A 21,399-nucleotide genomic window follows, 5' to 3' on the forward strand; every position below is an offset into this window, starting at 1 on the left:
GTTAAATAAAGTTCAAGGCAGGTGAGGAAATTTCTGGAGGAATGGGCACAACCGAGAAATACCACCCATTTTCACCTAAAAGTGAAATTATGTTTGCTTTACATCCCACTCTTCCACAATGAGCCAAAAGTGGCACAAGTAGTTCTCCTTCACTCAGTTTTATTCCTTTTACCTCACAACAAATCTATCAGGCAGGTGAGGCCTGGCCCATGGTCAGATTCTGGTTGGCCCAAGGTCACTCAGTGAGCTTCATGGCTGAGGGCTGAGTTGAACCTCTGAGTCCCCAGTCCTAGAGTTGTTGGAGGCCCTTGTCCCCCTCACAGAACTATAGTTCCCAGGGTGGCTTAACAACCAACACCTCTCCACATGGAACTCTGGGAACTGTAGCTCTGCAAGGGAACAGGGGCCTTCTAACTACTCCCAGAATCATAAAATTATAGAGTTGGAAAGAACCGTGTAGGTCACCTAGTTCAACATCCTGCAGTGCTGAAATCTTTCCCCCCCGGCGTGAGGCACGAACCCACTACCCTAAGATTAAGAGTCTCATGCTCTACCGACTGAGCTCTCAGCACCTTTAACAAACCACAGCTCCCAGAATTCTTTAGGGGAAGCCATGACTGTTCAAAGTGGTATCCTAGTTCTGTGTGAATTAAGCCCTAGTCAGACATGCTGACTAATGGGCGGGCAATCTTTTTTTTTTTTTTTTTTTTTGCAGAGTGCCACAATCCCCCTCAGAAATAATCTGTTGTAATATACTCGGAGTCGAGTGTGAATTTCATCTCTTTATACAGCTCATAGTAGCAATGAATGAAACTTTCCCCAAAACGTCTAGCTATATATACATTATTTACACAATGGGCCCTGCATGATTGGCTAATTCCAGGCTGCTCCTGTAGGCCAATCAGGTTGCGGATTCACCTCCTCCAGAAGCCTGATTGGCTGCTCCTGCAGGCCAATCAGATCGCTGATTCACTTCCACCTGGAGCTGGATTGGGTGGCTCCTGCGGACCAATAAGACATGTACTGAACTGAATCTAGAACAATAGGATGCAGGATGCAGCAGTCTGATTAGTCAGCAGGAGCCACCCAATCCAGCTCCAGGTAGAAGTGAATCAGATGTTATGATCCTAGAACAATAGGATCCAGAATGCAGCAAACATCTGTCAAGGGCCAGAGATAAAGTGGGCAAGGTCAGCCCTTTTCCTCTCTCTCCTCCAGCAGTCAGTCAGATATCTCCTAAACTGGTCACTGGAAGAGGACTTTTGAAATTAGACCAAGAGGCACAAGCTGAGGGGTGCAAGTTGTGCCCCTGTGCTCTAGCTGCAGAGCACACAGGGAGGATCAGATGAAACATTCAAGGACTGTCAAGGGATAGCAGCAAGAGTTTCCATGACACCAGCCACCTTTCCCACAGTTCGTGATACCTGAACTTACTTTCCCAAGTAAAGCTCCGATAAGCCTTTCAGAAGGCAGACCGACTGTGGGACAGAGTCTAGATGGTTGTCATTGAGACACAAGACTTCCAGAGACTCGCACAGGAATTCAGGAAACTCCAAGTTGGAACCTGGGGAGGGGGGGAAAGCCGAACAGCAAGCAAATGTGGAAGATGAATGCAGAAGCATGAAGTCGCAGGCAGTTTAACAGAATTTTATTTAGTCAACAGAATTTGCATGCCGCTTAGCTGTAAAAATGTCTAAGTGGTTGATGTAAACTAAAACATATGTTTTATGTAAACTAAAACAGAATACCTGGGTGGTATTCAATTAAGTTCTACTCCAGAGCAGCCCACTGAAATTAATGAACACATGGCTAAATTAGGGCCATTCATTTCAGTAGGTATACACTGAGTAAAACTTAGTTGAATACTATCCATTGAAATTGTTGACAAAAGCTGAGAGTTAAAAACAAGTTAACTTTTTTGTGCAAAATACAGATAAAAACCAGAAGTTTAAAATATATGCATAATAAAATTACATACTGAAATACATATCATCTTTACAGATCTGGGTAGACAAAGAAGGATTTTAGCAGGCTCCAGAAACAGTACAGCAAATCGTTTGAACTGCCATAAGGCACCTTCCTATGTTATTTACCGTATTTTTCGCCCTATAGGACGCACCGGCCCATAGGACGCAGCTAGGTTTTTTTGGGGGGGGGAGGAAATAAAGAAAAAAAATTATCCCCCCCCAGCCGCGGCTTCAGCGTGCCCCGCGCTCCAGGCAGCAGGCTACTATCCGCAGCCTAGGGAGGTCTGTGGGAACTCCTGCAGGGCTCCCTAGGCTGCGGATATCTGCCCGAAGCGCGGGGCACTCTGCTTCAGCGCGCCCCGCGCTCCGGGCAGCAGGGAACTCCCGCGGGCTCCCTAGGCTGCGGATATCTGCCCGAAGCGCGGGGCGCTCTGCTTCAGTGAGCCCCGCGCTCCGGGCAGCAGGCTGCGGATAGCAGCCTAGGGAGCCCTGCGGGAACTCCCGCGGGCTCCCCAGGCTTGCTGATAGCTTCCTGAAGCCTGGAGAGCGAGAGGGGTCGGTGCGCACCGACCCCTCTCGCTCTCCAAGCTTTAGCAAAAGCCTGCATTCGCCCCATAGGACGCACACAGATTTCCCCTTCATTTTTGGAGGGGAAAAAGTGCGTCCTATAGGGCAAAAAATACGGTACTTTTTTGTCAATCATAGTGTTCATTACAGTCGACTAGCCAACAAACAAAGCGCAAAACATACAGGGCTTATTGACTGGAATGCTAAGTTAACATCACTTAACATGTTCCTCTGGTGAAATGTTTTGCACTGGTGGAACGATGCAGCACAAGCAAATACGGTGGGTGGTGGGTAACTTCACTGCACAATAGACTGTTCTGTCTGTTGTGCCACGAGTTTGTTTCTACTAGCAAAACTGATGTGATGGATTCATCTGTTGTGCAACAGTAAAACTGACAAGTTTTGCCTTTGCACTAGTGAGCTCCATCCAATGAAAAATGCACTCACTGTGGACACACTGAAATTAATGAACACCACTTACTTGGGCCTATTAATTTCAGTGGGTCTACTCTTGAGTAAAACTTAGCTGGCTACAACCCTAAATCAGAATGTCAGTAGCACTAATTAATTACTGACACTGACAAGGTAGGAACTAATTTATCATAACTGGTCTGAGAGAGATGACATGTTGCCTCAGATATGTTGCCACCTGTTCGGTAATAGATCAGTCTTCTCAAGGAAGATACACAAAAGAACATTTATGGAAAGACCAGGAAACTGCCTCAAGAGAGGATAAACGATGCATTCTCTAACCCCTTGATAAAAATCTACAGTAGGAGAACACAGGAGAGCCTGTTTCAACCTCCGAATGCCTACAAGAACATCACACATTTTTTATGGCAGTCTTCTTCCACAGACAAGGCTCCCTGAGCAACTTAAGTCAGATGAATAGAAACAACAGCAAATCATTAGTAGTGAATGTGGGCTTTAAAATGGCCTATTTAAAGAGGTGGAGACAATGACAGATCGCCTTGCTGTCGTTCTCTCCCCTTGCTCACAGGGCAGTTGATTTTACATGCCTCTGGGTTGAATCCAACCAAGGCCACATTACGCTATGCATTTAAAGCAGCTATGGCCCTTTTCAGACAGACTTGGTCACTGTACTCCATGCTCTGGTAATTTCCAGACTGGATTACTCCAATGTGCCCTATGTGGGGCTGCCCCTTGAAGACAACTCAGGGAAATGCAGCCGTCAGATTACTGGCTGGAGTTCCATCTAGATCTCATATAAACCCCATATTAAAACAGCTGCACCAATTGTCAGTTTGTTTCTGGGCCCAATTCAAGGTGCTCATGTTGGTGTTTTTAAAGCCCTAAACGACTCAGGTCCCAAATACCAGAAAGACTGCTTCCTTCCCTACAGAGGCTCTCGGTTGCTATAAGGTTGGCAGACGGTAAAGGTAAAGGTAAAGGGACCCCTGACCATTAGGTCCAGTCGTGACTGACTCTGGGGTTGCGGCGCTCATCTCGCTTTATTGGCTGAGGGAGCTGGCATACAGCTTCCGGGTCATGTGGCCAGCATGAGTAAGCCACTTCTGACAAACCAGAGCAGCACACGCAAATGCTGTTTACCTTCCCACCGGAGCGGTACCTATTTATCTACTTGCACTTTGAGGTGCTTTCGAACTGCTAGGTTGGCAGGAGCAGGGACCAAGAAATGGGAGCTCACCCCATCACGGGGATTCGAACCGCTGACCTTCTGATAAGCAAGTCCCAGGCTCTGTGGTTTAACCCACAGTGCCACCCTCTGGCAGAGGGTACCTTCATGCTTATTCCACTGCTCTCAGAAGATTGAGGTGTGTGCATGTGGCCTGGGAGAGGGTGTTCCCTGTGGCAGCCCCTAAGTTGAACTCCTTTGCCACCAAAGTGCTTTGCCACCTTCAGCTTATAACTTCCAGCGAATGCTCTAGATGTACCTCTTTCCCCTGACTTTTGATACTCCAGATGTATATTTTAAGGACCCACCTTATTCCTGTGTTTTGAAAGGTGTTTTAAACTGTCTTTACTATTGTGTTTTAATGGTTGCAAACCACCCTGGGACTTCAGGGTGTAGGCAGGGGAAGCTGGTTAAAGGTCCTGATTTTTTTTAGGAGATCCCTATTCCCCTCTCGGGACGCGGGTTAAACCACAGAGCCTGGGACTTGCTGATCAAAAGGTCAGCGGTTCAAATCCCCACGACGGGGTGAGCTCCCGTTGCTTGGTCCGTGCTCCTGCCAACCTAGCAGTTCGAAAGCACGTCAAAGTGCAAGTAGATAAATAGGTACCATTCTGGCGGGAAGGTAAATGGCGTTTCCGTGCGCTGCTCTGGTTCGCCAGAAGTGGCTTAGTCATGCTGGCCACATGACCCGGAAGCTGTACGCCGGCTCCCTCGGCCAATAAAGCGAGATGAGCGCCGCAACCCCAGAGTCAGTCACGACTGGACCTAATGGTCAGGGGTCCCTTTACCTTTACTTATTCCCCTCTCAATGATACCATTCCCAGAGCTCCCTGGGAAGAGGGAACAGCAGTTCTGTGACGGGAATAGGGGTCTCCTAACAACCCTTGACCTCTTTAAGATACTTCCCAGGATTCTTTAGGGGAAGCCATGACTGCTTAAAGTGGTGTAATACTGCTTTAAACATGTGATGTGGATGGGGTCTCAGTCAATGCACAAGAGGAATGGCTTCTGCTTGCACAATTGAAATTTCTCTCCTTTCCTCCCACTGTGTGCCTTCACAACTGCTCTGGGGAGCTAGGGAAATCAGAAGAGCAGACCCCCCCCCCTTTTGGAGGAAGTAGGGGATCATAGAATCATAAGAGTTGGAAGGGACCCTGAGGATTATCTAGTCCAATCCCCTGCAAAAGCAGGAATATGCAGTTGTCCCATACAGGGATTGAACTTGCAACCTTGGTGTTATCAACACCATGCTCTAATCAACTGAGCTATGCAGGCAGGATGGAGTGGAAGTCCCATGGTGCAAGCAGAAGTCATTCTGCTCATGCAACGACTTAGTTGGACACAACTCTCTGTGAGCAGAGGAAGGGCAATAATGAAGAGAAGAATAGTGATGATAATAATTTGCATGCTGGATCCTTCTTGCCATGACCAATGGATTGCAACCAGCCCTCCCCTCCTCATAAGCTCCCGCCCAGCCCTTCGGTCCCCGCATTCCATACCCGAATTGGTGCCAGAACGTGCTCTGCTCCTTGTAGTGAAAAATGAAATCCGCTTAGTTCTGCACCCTTCGCCAGCTCTGTAGGCAAATGCAAACAAAGACCAATGAACCAGAGAGCCCTCCTCTGTGGGACTGCTCCAAAACCAACACGAAGAACTCACTTTCCAAGCTGGTTCCTCGAGAGATCAAGCGATTTCAGCTGCCTGCAAGTCCACTTCTCCTGAGAAGGTAATGTGACTAAGCGGTTTCCTGAGAGTTTTAAGGACACCATTGCCTGAAAGGGGAAGCGACAGTTTTGAGGGGTCAGTAATGGATAATTGGTTAAAAGTTCCAGTAGTTTCACACAACGAAGGTAGAGCTGAAAATTATCAACAACAACAAAACAAAAACAACAACAACGAAAGAAACTTTTTTTGAGCTTATCCCGAACCATTGCAGGAATCTCAGTGCACGCCTGGAGATTATTTGGCAATCTGGACTACCTGATCTTGCCATCCAAGATGTGTGGGTGCAACAATTTTAATACTCTTTAAACATTGTTGAAGGAAGCAACAGACTTCGCCATGACTTAGCTCATCCACTTCCTCCTTCCACCAAGTTGAAATAACAGTAGAGTTCCAATCTCTGTTAAGCGAGCTGAAATCTTGCCAGAGAGAGCTTTCTGAGGGAAAACCATCAGAAAATTTCACCTTTCTCTCCTTCGAAATATTTCGCTCCAGAATTTGCCTCTCACAAAAAGAATGGAGACTTTTGGAAGGCTATTTTTGCTTAGCCTTCTGGATGTTGTTGGACATCAAATCCTATCAGCCCCAGATGGGATAGTCAATGATCAGGAATAATGGGAGTTGTAATTCAACAACATCTGGAGGACACCTTGTTGGCTACCACTTATTTATATGGTATGGTGTTTTATGGAGTGACCTGAGCAAAAAACAGAGAAATGGAGGAATGATCCCTGCCCCAACAAAGAGCAGAACCCTTATGGTTCATTTTGATTAGGAATATGGACTAAGTGGCACGTGGTCTAAACCATTGAGCCTAGGGCTTGCTGAACAGAAGGTTGGTGGTTTGAATCCCCGTGATGGGGTGAGCTCCCGTTGCTCGATCCCAGCTCCTGCCAACCTAGCAGTTCGAAAGCACGTCAAAGTGCAAGTAGATAAATAGGTACTACTCTGGCGGGAAGGTAAACGGCGTTTCTGTGCGCTGCTCTGGTTCGCCAGAAGCAGCTTAGTCATGCTGGCCACATGACCCGGAAGCTGTCTGCAGACAAACGCCGGCTACCTCGGCCAGTAAAGTGAGATGAGTGCCGCAACCCCAGAGTCATCCACGACTGGACTTAACGGTCGGGGTCCCTTTACCTTTACCTTTATACCAGTGTAACAGCATTGGTAGTTTGCAATGGGAATTAGGAAACTCATATTCTAGTTCAACAATAGGTTAACTTGTACTTGAACTACAAATTTCTCAGGAAATTCAAATTGCATTTCACAGCTGTCAACATCTGCCCCTGAACCATTGATTTCATAGGTCTTTTCGTCTACAGAATGACCCTATATTTTTGGTCAGCTGCAAAGAATATCTCTGGGGAAGAGCCATAGTATAGCTTAATGCTATGAAAAGAAATAGTCTTAGGTTCAATCCTTCACACTTCCAGCTGGGAAGGACTCCTGGGTGAAACAACATGAGAGCTGCTGCCAGACAGTGTCAGCAACATTGACCTAGATGGCCTGACTTGGTTTAAGGCAACTTCCTATATGAACGGTATACGGTAGTCATATCAGACTCATGATTTCCCTGGATCACCAGCTGGTGAGACACTGCAAGCTTGCCAGGGACTCTGGTTTCTAAATTACTGTGATTCTTGTGGCGCTGCACTGTTCCAATAGGATAATGTATGACAGCATAGCAAGAGTGGTGGCACAGAGGAAAGATAAGCCCAGGAAAAGATGCCACAGCAGCACCACCTAGTGTTCCAAAGGCTGGACTGGCATGTGCCTTCCTAGCCATGTATTTGATTCCTTCAGGGAAACAAAGCCGTGTTTATGAGAGCTGCTCAGATCCTATGCTGTCTAATGCTCAGGAATCCAAAGCCAGTTTATGCAGCCAACTTCAGCCCCCACATACCATATTTACTTGAAGGTAATGCACACTTTTTCTGCCAAATTATGTCGCAAAAATTAGGGTGCACATTTGATGGCGCAAGATTCACTCTAGTCATATCAGACTCATGATTTCCCTGGACCACTAGCAGGAAAGTATGGGGTTAACTGGAAAATATGGTTGCTGGAGAATTCGAACAGAAAACAGAAGTGAAAATTGTTTGCTTGTTTGTCCCACATCTGAAGTGGGAATCAGGCCAGAGAATATCAATTGGTATTTGCTGTTGTTGTTTGTTTTTCAGTCTGTAAACAATCCACAATCACTGACTCCTCCCCCCCTTTAAATTTGTATTTCCTTTGCGCTGAAACGAATGGTGTGGAAATAATGACTCCCTTAATTATGTTAAATCTCTAACTTTCATGATTTATGTTAAATAGTGGAAAGCAAGATGGGGGGAAAATGTACTCTTTGGCAGAGATCAAACTGCAGTGGAATGGAAACAGCACTGATTGTGACAAAGACAGCTGCCTTCTGACATCCCTGCTGGAAATACAGGCATATACTGGACCATTCTGAGAGGGGGTAGCTTTTCCCCACATCAGCAACACACAAGGGCTGCAGTCGCCACAACCACCATGAATGACTTCACCATTTCTTGTTCCAGAGTGGACTATTCAATCCCAATTAGCAATTAATTCCCCTAAAGGACAGCTGGGAGCCGAATGGAACAATGCTGTCTGAAGGAGGTCTGAGAACACACACACAAAAAACCTCCTGCAGGAATTCATTTCTTACATTTCTATCCTGCCCGCTTTCTAGGGAGGTTTGAGGAGGTGTACATGCTCCTCCCTTCACCTGGTTTTATCCTGTGAGGCAGGTGAGACCAAAAGATAAGGAGTGGTCCAAGGTCGCCCAGTGACTGTCTGGGTTGAGGCCCTGATTTTGGTTCTTCCCATTCCTAGTCTGATTTTCAGAGTGGTGGCTAACCCATGGCCTTCTTGCTGTTGCCAAACTACAACTCCCATCATTCCTGACAGGGCTCATGGGAGCTAGAGTACAGCTCAAGTTGAAGGGCCACAGTTTAGCTACCTCTGCTCCAATCACTAACTCTGCACTGGTTCTCTATAACTAAAAGGTAAAGGGACCCCTGACCATTAGGTCCAGTCGTGGCCGACTCTGGGGTTGCGACGCTCATCTCGCTTTATTGGCTGAGGGAGCTGGCGTACAGCTTCCGGGTCATGTGGCCAGCATGACTAAGCCACTTCTGGCGAACCAGAGCAGCGCACGGAAACGCCGTTTACCTTCCCACCAGAGCGGTACCTATTTATCTACTTGCACTTTGATGTGCTTTCGAACTGCTAGGTTGGCAGGAGCAGGGACCTAGAAATGGGAGCTCACTCTGTCACGGGGATTCGAACCGCCGACCTTCTGATCGGCAAGTCCTAGGCTCTGTGGTTTAACTACTACACTGGTATTGTGGCTTTAGCAAGCTAGATTTTGTAGCTGGTTCAAAAGGTCCGTTCGGAATCCTATCACGCAGCGCACCCTTTCGACTGAATTCCATCTAGGTTCCTCTGCCACTCTAGGGACACAAAAGTAATTGGGGAAGTGGTTATATCTACATTTACTCTCTGAAATAAAGAAGGCAACCAAAAGCGTAGTGACACTTACTTCGAGCTGGAAGAGACACTGGGGAACTTCTTTCAGGGAATTATCAGAAAAATCCACTTCCCTGAGATGATTTTTCCAGAAAACAGCCAAAGTATCCGGGAGGAATTCAATTGCATTTCTAGCGGCTTTGCAGCATTTCTAGAATTGAGAGGGAAAAGAAAGTCTGTATGTGGACAGAAATCCCCAAGGCATTATCTACTCTTCAAGGGAGCTCACTGGGCAGAATCCCAATTATAGCCCAAGAGACGTGGCATCCCTCAGCCATGCCAAGCAATTCATGTGCCATCTTACAAGGCCTCTGCCACGACTGCAGTTCAGACTTACCAAGGGACAGGCCCATGGCTGAGGAAACACCTTCAGGTTATTCCTGGATGCATTCAGGACATTCAAGGATTTCAGACAGTGGAGATAGAGGGTGGGCAGCTCTGACAACTTATTGTCAGAGATGTCCAGCTCCTGCAGCTTCCTTAATCCAATCCAGTTAACTGCTAAAAAAAAGAAGAAAAAGAAGACTCAGAGGAGGAGGACGAAGATGAAGAAGAGGAAGAGGAAGAAGAAGAAGAAGAGGAAGAAGACAGGAAGATTTTATGAGAGGTTCTTAATTGTCATAAGCGGGTAATGAAATTATTCATTTTCTTTATTTCCAGTTATCTGTATCCTGATTTTCAGGATGTCTACTAAAAGCAGCTTGTGTCAGTAAAAAATAAATAAATGAGACTAGCTGTGCTTACAAAACTAAAAGAAAAAAAGACAGGACATACGAAAGGAGTGGAGAGAGAAATTAAACTAAAAGGAAGTTGGTAGCCTGCAAGGAATTGAGGGATGAGGAGAAACATCTCCATTGCACTGTACTATATAGCACAAGAATGCTGAGCTCTGGGGCTGAATTGCTGGTGCTCTGGAGCTAGATCACAAAAACCCCTATGAAGTAAGGTGTTTGGGACTTCTTTATAGAGAAAAGGCAACTAAGCAGTGACATGAAAGAAGTTTATAAAGTAGCATGGAGAAAGCAGATAGGGAGTTGTTCTCCCTCTCTCTGAACAGTAGACCTTGGAAGCCGAATATTGGAAGGTTCAGGTCAGAAAAAGGAAATGATTTATTCACACAGGGCATAGTTAAAACTCTCTCCTGCAGGAGGCAGTGGTGAGCACCAACTTAGATGGTTTTAAAAGAGGACTGAGGATAAGACTCCTATGTTTTTATGAGAAGCAGGAGAACACACAGCACAGTAGGGTATGTGGCAGAGGACTCTTGGCAAGAGATCAGGAGTTCAGCAGTCACCCTGCACGGGTAGTTCTGGCTAGATAGTTTCATCACAAATCCGCAAGGTCTAGTGAGAATGCCTGCAAGGTTTACTGGTCCCCACCCACTGGCTAGGAAGATCGCACAGGCCAACCGGAAATTCCTAGCTAAGATGCACCCACCATTCTCTGCATCTAATAACTTTTCGAGATAATTTTTGGAAGCCACAAGCCTTTGGAGTCTGGAAAGGTGCAGGAATCCAGAAGGAAGAATAAGGAACCTGTTGCTGGAAATGTCGATCTCAAGCAACCTGTGGATTTAAATAAACACAAAAGATAAATCTGCTATATATTTTGGAACGTTGTTTGTCTGTTTGATATGAATTAGGAGTGCACTGATTTTTACCACTGAGTTCAAGGCTGCATTTTGGTTTGGTTTCTTAAGATTTACCAAGCTACCAGAAGGCATACCCGAGTTCATGTGGTCCCTTTCATTATCTGTGGGACCAAGAAATGTTACTGGACTCCAGATCCTATCAGCCCCATCTAGCGAGGCAGTTGTCAGGGATGATAAGAGCTGGAGTCCCACAGCAGTGGGAGGGATACAGGTTCCACAACCAAGACATGGTACGTACTTTGTGCAGATGATTCCATCTGAAGAATGTACGTCAGGCAGTTTGTTTAACCGGTTCTCAGCAAGGTTTAGTTTTTGGAGGTTTATCAGTCCCCAAGGGATAACAGAAGGGAGGGAGGTCAAGCAATTGGCAGAGAGGTCCAACTCAGTTATCTGGTGGGAAATGTCTATCAGCCATTCGAGATCCACCCAAGGAAGCCCAAGGTTCGACCAGTTCATAGAAAGAGCCTGGATGTGAAAGAAAGGTGAAGGTTTTAATGGGAATCATCAATGACTCTGACTGAAAAGCATAAAATGTTGAATCTCTGGGATGCGCCCAGGCCGTTCAGCTGCTTGGTTAAGCTAGGAAGGTAAGAATGCTGCAATTTTGCTCCAACCATCATAATCAGCACTGTTTTCATGCTGCTCTAGTTTGGTTCCCGACAACCACTAAGTTACGTGTCTCCCTGTTCTGCTATTTAACTTATAAACTGTATGTGGAAATCACATTCGTTTCAGTGCAAAGGAAACAACAGAACAATGCAAAGAACACAATTATTACTTGTAGACTTAAAAATGTGAACAAATGCCAACTGAATACACTTGACTAATTTCTGCTCTGGACTACAGACGGACATGCAAACTGATTGCTCTCAGCTTCGCAGTCGCCAGTAGGGAGATGGAGGCTCACCATGGCAAACATTGGCCACAAGTGCTGGGGCTGATGGGAGTTGTAGTTCAGCAACATCTAGAAGCCCAAAGGTTTCCTATGCCTGCTCAAGCCGGTCAGCCAGCCAGCCTGCCCAAGCTGCAAGCCTTAATGGAGGCCAGGGAAAGTCATCTGACTCATTCCAGCTTATCAGGACAAAAATAGGCCTATCATGGGGCATCGTGACTGATCTACTGTGCGCTCAAGTCTTCACGCTGTGTTAAAGCAATGAATTAAAGAGACACTTTTTTGGGGGGGAGGGAAAGTATGGGGTGTATCTGAGGCCAGAAAGGCATGCTATTAGCATTACCAAGTGCAAGTCACTTAGTTCCCCTTGTCTTGTGATATGCAAACACCTACTCACTGTCTTTGCTGGGGCATTCCCAGGTAACTTGATTGTTTCTACAAAGTATTTACGAAGAACTTGTTTGCTTGTGCTGGGGCAGTCCACCAAGACGTAGGAAGAAAAGAAGGATCCATTCTCAAGCAAGAAGGCAGCAACCTTTTCATGTCCTAGCAAAGAAGATGGAAGGGAAGAAAATTAACACCTGCGTGCACATTTCAGGCTATTTTTAAAGCAAAAATGCCATATATCCCAAAGACCTGCGTGCACACTATACAGTGGTGCCTCGCAAGACGAAATTAATCCGTTCCGCGAGTGTCTTTGTCTTGCGGTTTTTTTGTCTTGCGAAGCACAGCTATTAGCGGCTTAGCGGTTATTAACGGCTTAGTGGCTTTAAGAAAAAGGAAACAAACTCGCAAGAACTCGCAAGACGTTTTGTCTTGCGAAGCAAGCCCATAGGGAAATTCGTCTTGCGAATCACCTCAAAAAACGAAAAACCCTTTCGTCTAGCGAGTTTTTCGTCTTGCGAGGCATTCGTCTTGCGGGGCACCACTGTATAGCTAAAGCACATTTAAATCACAAGGTTTCCCTCCCCCCAAAAATCCTGGGAACTGTGGTTTACCCATCACAGAGCTACAATTCCCAGCACCCTTCACAAACTACAGTTTGAGAGAAGTTATGTGCTTTAAATGTCTGGTGTGAACACAGCCAGGTAATTAAAAAACACCAACTGAGAGGTTATGTGTCAAATACAGTGCGGAATGGGAAATGGTGCAATTTTGCAGCCCCAGCTGCCAACCATCTCTTCTTTTGCCCCTAAGTGGGAATGCGAAGTTTTTAAAAGGGAAAGGAGACCACAGATCCCACGTTCACATACAGTACCTGCTTTCATAGCTGCATAGAGTGGCAAACGTGTCAGAGCTGCAAACTCGTTCTTTCTCAAGGCATAGCTGTCGGGGTCTGCTTTGTATGTCAGCACTAAGAGCTTGGCTATGTCCAGGTGGCCCTGCTGGCAAGCAATGGCCAGCATCCAGTTCAGGAGCTGCAACATGTTTGCAGGACCTGTTTTTTAAAAAAAGAGCACAAGCACTACGTCAGCCTCTTGAGCAATTTACAGGCAAGAAAACGCAAGGGGGTGGCTTTAAGCAACATCGCCCATAAACAGCACATCTGTCAATTATCTTGTAACAGGACACCCAGGGCTATTTGCCATCTCAGTAGCCCTAGGACTGCCAGTCAACAGAATAGTCTGGTTATCAGGCATGGAGTCCGGAGCCCTGTGAAACTCGACTTTCAATTTAAATAAATACGACGTCTAGCTTTAGGGCATGATCACGGTAAAATTTAAAGCACTATCCTGTCACGGGCTTTCCCCAAGGAATCCTGGGAACGGCTGCTTTGTGAAGGAGCTTCCCTATTAAACTGTTATTACAATTTATTGCTGCACTGTTTATAAATACCTTGCCTTGTAGGAAAAGCCCTCGGAAGGCTGCTCACAGTGTGGAAGGTAAAACTTAAAACTAAAACAGTATCAGGTGCAATAATACATAAGGGGCCACAAATAAAACCAGTTTCATGCCAAAAGGCCTATTGCAGCTGCTTACAACCTTTTTATTAGCCAGCCATTTTAATGACTACTGTGTTCTGCTTTAAATGGTTTTTATATTTTAGAGTATACATACTGTTGTAAACCTCCCTGATATTTTATGGAGAGGGTGGTGTATAAGTCCTTCAATAAATAAAGTGCTTGGCAGTTTGTTGTTGTTGTTGTTTTAAGTCAGCGGGTCCACTTAAATGTGTTAAGAGAGGTGGCCAATCAGAGCTTTAGGAAAGAGAGACTTCTACTATGTGGGCCACCACGAAAAAGGTCCTAACCCTGGTATTTATCAATCTCATTGAACTTAGTGGTGGTCCAGGCAGCAGGGCCTCCAAGGCTGAGCTTAGGGGCCCCAGCAGGTTCAAATCCTTAATGCTTAAAATGGTAGAATGCTTAAAATGGCTGCTTGGTGGGACAGAACTATCTAAAATGTATAGAAATTATTCATGTATGCTACTATAGCAGCAAGAATATTACTTGCCCCAAAATGGAAAAAAGCAGAAGTTCCAGCAAAGGAAGAATAGATGCAAAAACTTATGGACTATGCAGAAATGGCGAAACTTACTCGAAGAATAAGAAATCAAGTTAACAATTCTTTAAATAAAAGAATGGAAATGGTTTATTGAATAATTACAGATAAATTATAAACAGATAAAAACATTGGCAGGATTATTGTAATAACCTGTATTTTCATAACAGTATATATTTAAAGAAGATGAATGAGCAAATTAAGTTAATCTGGATATGCAGACGATATTAAAAACAAATTTAAGGAACTGTAGAAAGAGGGAGAAAGAAGTCAAGTTTTGAAATGTCAAAATAATTGAAAAAATTAGTGAAATGTATAAAATCGGTGAAATGTATAAACTTGAAATGTATAAATAATTTTAAAATAAAATGGCCGCTTGGCAGAACAACAGTTCCCAAGGTCCTGTTTCTGAAAGCTCCTAGGGTTCAGAAAGATGGAACATAGGGACATGGGAAGCTGCTTGACACTGAGTAAAACCACTGGTCCATCTAGCTCAGTATTGTTTATACTGACTGGGGCAATCCTATGACTGGAAATCCTATGAAGGATTTCAGACAGGGGACATTCCCCCAACCCTACCTGGAGATGCTGGGGCTTAACAGTGGGACCTTCAGCCTGCAAGGTGGATGCTCTACCACTGAACTATGGCCCTTCAATGGAAGGTACGAGAGGCAAAGTAGCTTCAACAAGCACCTTAAAGGCTAATGGGATGGGCAGAAGAATAACCTACCATGAAAAGAATCCAGCAGTTCTTTAGCAACGTCTGTATGCCCAAAATATGCTGCCACAACAGCTGGGTTATCGTCGTTGGGTTCCAGGGGCAAAGTCACGCATGCTTCTTTCAGCAAATACCTCACGGTCTCAAGGTCCCCATAGGCAGTGGAAAGACTCAAGAGGAGGCCCTGGTTTGGAGAAGAGGAGTGCAATACATAGCACATGAGCCCAAATGAACCAAAACACAGAGTTTTTTTGTTATTCACAAGCCATAGTGAAGATATATCAAAGATAAGAGCCTGTTGGATCAGGCCGATGGCCCACACCGTTCTCACAGTAGCCACTCCCATGCCACTGGGGAACCTGCAACTAGCACCTGAGCTTCTCCCCTCCTGTGGAGACGGAGCATAGCCATCCTGGCTAGTAGCCACTGTTAGCCTTATCCTCCATGAATTTGTCTAATCCTCTTTTAAAGCCCCCTAGGTTGGTGGCCACCAATGCCTTGTATGGAAGGAGGTTCCACAGTTTTTAAAAAATCTGTCCTGAATCTTCCAATATTCAGCTTTGCTGGATGCCCACAAGTTCGGATGCTTTGTTTGTCTCTCTACCTACTTTCTCCATAAGATTTTTTTTTTGGGGGGGGGGGAACGGGACGTGGCCCGGAATTTCATAAAATGGCCTTATCGATCTCACCAGGATATACGGACGTGAGGAAGCTGTAGCTCGCAAGGTGTTGTTAGCCTACAACTCCCATCGTCCATGACCACTAACCACACTGTCTGGGGCTGATGGGAGTTGGAGTCCAAACTCTTCTGAAAGGCCACTGGTTCCTCATCCTTGGTGGAGGGGTAGCTAGAGAAGAATCTGGAAGTGAGTAGGCCAAAGTAACCCACTGTGGGAGGACTTAGCAGGGTTAGCCTATGATTTTGACTACAGGGGTAGAGGTGGGTAGAGGAGAATTTTCCCGTATACACCCCTGCTGCTTTCTGGATCTCAATCGTATTCTCCCTCAGAGTTGCTCCCCAGTGGGAAAAATAACAGGCCAAAGGTGGGAAGGGTGGTTAACCCTTTCCACAATGCTGCTACTGTGAACAAAATGGGAGACCTGCTGCACTTAAATGCAACCACTGTGAAATTAAATGGGCATGGGGGAATCGTGAGATATTGGCCTCATTTCCACCTTACAGTTATCAGGCCATGTTAAAAAGTCATGGCTTCCCCACAAAGAACCCTAGGAACTATAGTTTGTTAAGAGTGTAAGGAATTGTTAGGAGAACACTATTCACCTTACAGAGCTATACAGTGGTACCTCGGATTAAGTACTTAATTCGTTCCGGAGGTCTGTTCTTAACCTGAAGCATCACTTTAGCTAATGGGGCCTCCCGCTGCCACCACGCCACCGGAGCACGATTTCTGTTCTCATCCTGAAGCAAAGTTCTTAACCTGAAGCACTATTTCTGGGTTAGCGGAGTCTGTAACCTGAAGCGTATGTAACCTGAAGCGTATGTAACCCGAGGTACCACTGTAATTCCCCAAGTTCCCTGGGAAGAGGGATTGTTAAAGCATTCTGGGAACTGCAGCTCTGTGAGAGGAATAGGGGTCTCCTAGGAAACAAAATTCAAGCGGCTGCAAGGTTATGCTGGAGATCCCATAGCAAATGTCTTGATTTGCAGAATGTACTCTTCTCGTCTTTCATTTTGGCGCAGAATTTTGACGGCTGTGCCCTTACCTTCTCCACTGCCGATATATTCTCCTGACACGCTGCTTTAATCAGCTCCTGGGCTCTACTGAATTCTCCACTTCTGTAAGCGCCCTCCACAGTCTCTGTTGCTGGACCCTGGCCGATGGAGAGACCTCCAGCGGAGGACTGTCTGGCCCCCATGCCCATGGGATCTGCACACAGAGAGAAAGGGGAGAGAACTTTTATTTACTTAGAAGCCGCTTTCTGTGGGGAAGGCCTCAAGGCTGCTTTTGATGTAGAACACTAAAAATGCAATAAAAATACAGGCAAGATGACAATATAAAACTGCAAATTAAAAAATGGCAGAGCAGCAGGTTAAAACAACAACCTGCAGAAAGGAAAGACATGCAGGTAAAAAGATCTCAACACAGGAGCATAGGAAGCTGTCTTATATGGAGTTGGACTATTGGTTCATCTCAGGACAGTACATCTCAGGACTGACTGGAGGGACACGGGTGGCGCTGTGGTCTAAACCACTGAGCCTCTTGAGCTTGCTGATCAGAAGGTCGGCAGTTTGAATCTCCGCAACGGAGTGAGCTCCCATTGCTCTGTCCCAGCTCCTGCCAACCTACCAGTTCAAAAGCACGCCAGTGCAAGTAGATAAATAGGTACCTCTCCAGCGGGAAGGTAAACGGCAGTTCCGTGTGCTCTGGCTTCCGTCACAGTGTCCCGCTGCGCCAGCAGCAGTTTAGTCATGCTGACCACATGACCCAGAAAGCTGTCTGTGGACAAACGCCGGCTCCCTCAGCCTGAAAGCGAGATGAGTGCCGCAACCCCATAGTCACCTTTGATTGGACTTAACTATCCATGGGTTCTTTACCTTTACCTTTTTACACTGACTGGAAGAAGCTCTCCAGGGTTTCAGTCAAGAGGCTTTCCCACCCTTCCTGGAGCTACTAGATAAGAGATGGTCCACCACTGAGCTATCAAGTTTGGTGAGTGTTTGGGGAGGGAGGGAGGGAGAGAGAAGAGGACCAACAGCTGAGAGAAATAAATAAATGTGTGCACTTTCAAACAGGGACACGAAACTGGAGGTGACACTTCCTTAAAAATCTGCAAAAGGTACTTTCCAACAGATGAGACAAAGGCGCCCTGGATCCTTCACAGAGAGGCAACAAAAAGATACCCCACAACTGGTGCTTTCCATATGTTTTGGACTACAACTCCCATCTACCAATATTCATATTTAGCATAGTTCTGTATTAGAGACACAAAGTTTTAATTACTGTGATGTTTTGACAGGCTTGTTTTACTGTGGATTCAATTGTGGGTGTTTGTTTTAATGTTTTGATGGAATTGCTTTTACTGCACATTTTAATTACACATATTTATTTTGCAATTGCTATTGTAAACCACCTAGAAGACACTTTGGCAATTAAGTGATATATAAATTAATTATTATAAACAAGAAATAATAACACAACTCTGATCAACCCCAGCCAGCACAGCCATATTAGCTGGGCTTGATTTGGATTACAAATCCTGTCAGTCTAGGGATGGGGGATAAATTTGATTCAGTTCACATTTAAAGGCAGATCTATCTAAACTTTCTAAAACATTCCAAGAACTGAAATGTAGACATCCTTTGAACTTTGCTCTTCTCCAACTTTTGCAATGCGGTTCTCCGGCATATATATTTGTGAAAATAACAAACAAAAACACATTTTACTAGGGGGAAATATGCTTTGCAAAAAGGAATGTGTGAGGCAAAAGTGCATTCCTAAATGCATATATTAGAAGAAAGTTACATAAAGGCATTAAAAAATTACAAACCGTCACAGAAATAAGGGGAACTGAACTCAAGAGTGGAAAAACGAGAAACAAAGAGAACCTGAATCAACAGATTAATCCATGCCTATATCAGCCCTATCTGGAGGGCACCAGGGTTGGGAAGACCATGGCAAAAAAGCTTTTAAAAAATCAGTATAGTGTTGCCGCCGTCTCTTAAAAGGGAGAGGGGCTCAGGGCGAGCTGTGAGGGGATACCTGAGGGGGTGTGAGAGGTGTGGGGCAAGGGAGACTGTCAAAGGGGTTGGCGGGGAGACGGGATTGGAGAGAAGAGTGAGCAGGGGCAGAAGCCACCGGACCATTGTAATAGTGGCATGTCAGCTGCTACAGGGCTCTTGGATTGGTTTTGCTGTTACTAAAGACTTGACAAAGCTACCCATCTTCCACAAACACTCAATGGGCTGAAGGAAGCAGCTTAAGTGCAACCCCCTACTGACAAAGCAATAACCGCCATATGGGGTATTCTCCACCCTCGTAAAGCACACCCTAAAACAGGGGAAAGAGTTGGGCTCTATCTGCAGCTGTCCGTAAATACCCTTGAATAAGGCATCTTGGATTACCCATAAAGTCTGACTAACTCTTCCTCATCAATTATTCAAAACGGAGCTCAGGTCACTGAGACAGCCGAGACGGCTCTGGGGATTTGAGCCATTAAGCTGTGAAGGCATCAATAATACCCCCACACGATACCCCCGGGCCTTAGAGAACGTGGGAAGGACAGGATGATCAGTCAAAGCTGGGGAGCTGGCATTGGCTCTAGGTCTTTACACATGGCAGAGTAATGCCCAGAGAGGCCGGCCCATAGCTGTCAACTTTTCCCTTTTCTTGCAAGGAATCCTATTCAGAATAGAGGAATTTCCCTTAAAAAAGGGGGAACGTTGACAGCTATGGGCTGGACTCCATTGGAAGAATCCGAATCCAATGCCAGGGAGCTGAACCAAGGAAGTAGATGACCACACTAGGAACTAGACTTGGGGTGCAGGCTTCAGCGGGGTGCCAGCACCACCTTACCCTGAATTCTTGGGTAGACGCTGGGGTCCAAGGAAGGGCCCACCCTTGATGTCTGCCCTCCTTTCCCCCCAGTTAATTAATAATAATAATAATAATAATAATAATAATAATAATAATATATTATTATTATTATTATTTCTTCCCCATCCACTCTGGGCAGCTCCCAACAGAATATTAAAAACATGCTAAAACATCAAACATTAAAAACTTCCCTAAACAGGGTTGCCCTCACATGTCTTCTAAAAGTCAGATAGTTGTTTATTTCCTTTACATCTGATGGGAGGGCATTCCACAGGGTGGGCGCCACTACCGAGAAGGCCCTCTGCCTGGTTCCCTGTAACCTCACTTCTTGCAGTTTAGTATTCCAACACAGTGCCAGATAGCCATGTCTATCTGCCATTCCAATTTCCCACAATGCCTCAGATGTAGCATCTCTGTGTGGGGCATTATTTAAAATTTATATGGTAGCTGGTCTCTGTCAGGTTCTAACTGCTATTTCTGCCCACTGCTGACACAACATAAAACAGCCCCAGTCCCTCTGACAGAAAAGGGACCCTCAAATCTAAGGCTGGGCAGCAGGCAAAAAGTTCTGCTCTGTTGACCAGGTTAAGAGATGGCTGGTCTCCTGGTATGCATTTGCAAAACTATGCCAGGTGAAATCTTAAATTCCAGGGTTTGACTGAGAGTAGGTTGGAAGGAGGGTGGAGGCTGAGGTTTTATTAATATTACCAGGAATATAATGGATCTAGCATGTTAAAATTTGCAATGAACTTCAGCATCTGAAACAAATCCTTCACCACCTCTGTTGGTAAAGAAGCAAAAATTAATTGGGCAAAATAAGGAGAGGCATAAAATAAACTCTAGTAATATGATGCATCTTATGAGGATACATAGCTCCATTCAATGAAAACTTATCAAAATTCCAGTCCTCTCCTGCTCCTCACATTAACCCTACATACTGAAAGCTTTACCAAGAGATATCTTAAGCTTGCTACAAAAGTTGATCAGGCCCAGATTCTGGTGAGCCTCCAAGGACAACCTGTCATTTGGGGGCAGCTACCATGGACGCGGTGGTGCTGTGGGTTAAACCACAGAGCCTAGGACTTGCTGATCAGAAGGTCGGCTGTTCACTTCCGGGTTGGCGCCATCGCCGAATGGCGGACTCCCTCCGAGCTCCGGAGGGAGCCTGCTCGGCAGGGGCTGGGTCCTACCGCGCCGGCGACGTGGGGACCCTTAAAAACCACGGGCACGGAGCCCGTGGACATGGGTGACTCGGCTGGCACCGTTAGCGCCCTCCCGACTCGTGAAGGAGCCTTTTTAAAGGCTACGGAACGGGTGCCGGGGAGTGGCGTGGTGCTGTGAGTCCTCTGCTTTCCCTGCCGAGCGAAGCCGCATGCCATTCGACGGAGAGCGCTGACTTCTTCTATTGAAAATTCGGACTATAAACAACAACCCGTGAGTAATTTGGAAACCGGGTTTAAAAGGAGAAAAAAAGAAATTTTTTTCGGATTCGGCACGAGCAGGGGAGATCCAAAAAGGAAGTCAGTCCCACCCCTATTGTAAACATTCTAAAACAAGGATTGGGTAACCAAGGTCGAGAGAGAAGTGTTTTTCTGTTTAAAAATTATTAATTCCACGATGGGAAATTATAAGA

At 45.7% G+C, this 21,399-nt stretch overlaps 1 protein-coding gene across 3 annotated transcripts in view; it reads right to left on the reverse strand.

Moving 5' to 3' along the window:
- The window catches only part of LRRK1 (leucine rich repeat kinase 1), a 73,959-nt gene that overhangs the window by 39,200 nt on the left and 13,360 nt on the right, over positions 1-21,399 (reverse strand). For 2 of the 3 annotated variants that reach the window (XM_081170993.1, XM_081170994.1), the window contains exons 2-12: positions 16,936-17,099; positions 15,223-15,394; positions 13,249-13,428; positions 12,388-12,536; positions 11,337-11,563; positions 10,885-11,012; positions 9,785-9,948; positions 9,461-9,598; positions 5,851-5,963; positions 5,691-5,767; positions 1,435-1,564 (exon numbers count right to left, since the gene is read on the reverse strand). In XM_081170993.1, coding sequence (XP_081027119.1) covers positions 1,435-1,564; positions 5,691-5,767; positions 5,851-5,963; positions 9,461-9,598; positions 9,785-9,948; positions 10,885-11,012; positions 11,337-11,563; positions 12,388-12,536; positions 13,249-13,428; positions 15,223-15,394; positions 16,936-17,099 — 1,642 coding nt within the window. Of the gene's footprint in view, positions 1-1,434; positions 1,565-5,690; positions 5,768-5,850; positions 5,964-9,460; positions 9,599-9,784; positions 9,949-10,884; positions 11,013-11,336; positions 11,564-12,383; positions 12,537-13,248; positions 13,429-15,222; positions 15,395-16,935; positions 17,100-21,399 lie in introns of those variants that run through there. The other variant, XM_081170995.1, reaches the window with a different exon arrangement.

The sequence above is a fragment of the Podarcis bocagei genome (assembly GCF_964188305.1).
Source record: "Podarcis bocagei genome assembly, chromosome: 14".
Taxonomy (NCBI): Eukaryota; Metazoa; Chordata; class Lepidosauria; order Squamata; family Lacertidae; genus Podarcis; species Podarcis bocagei.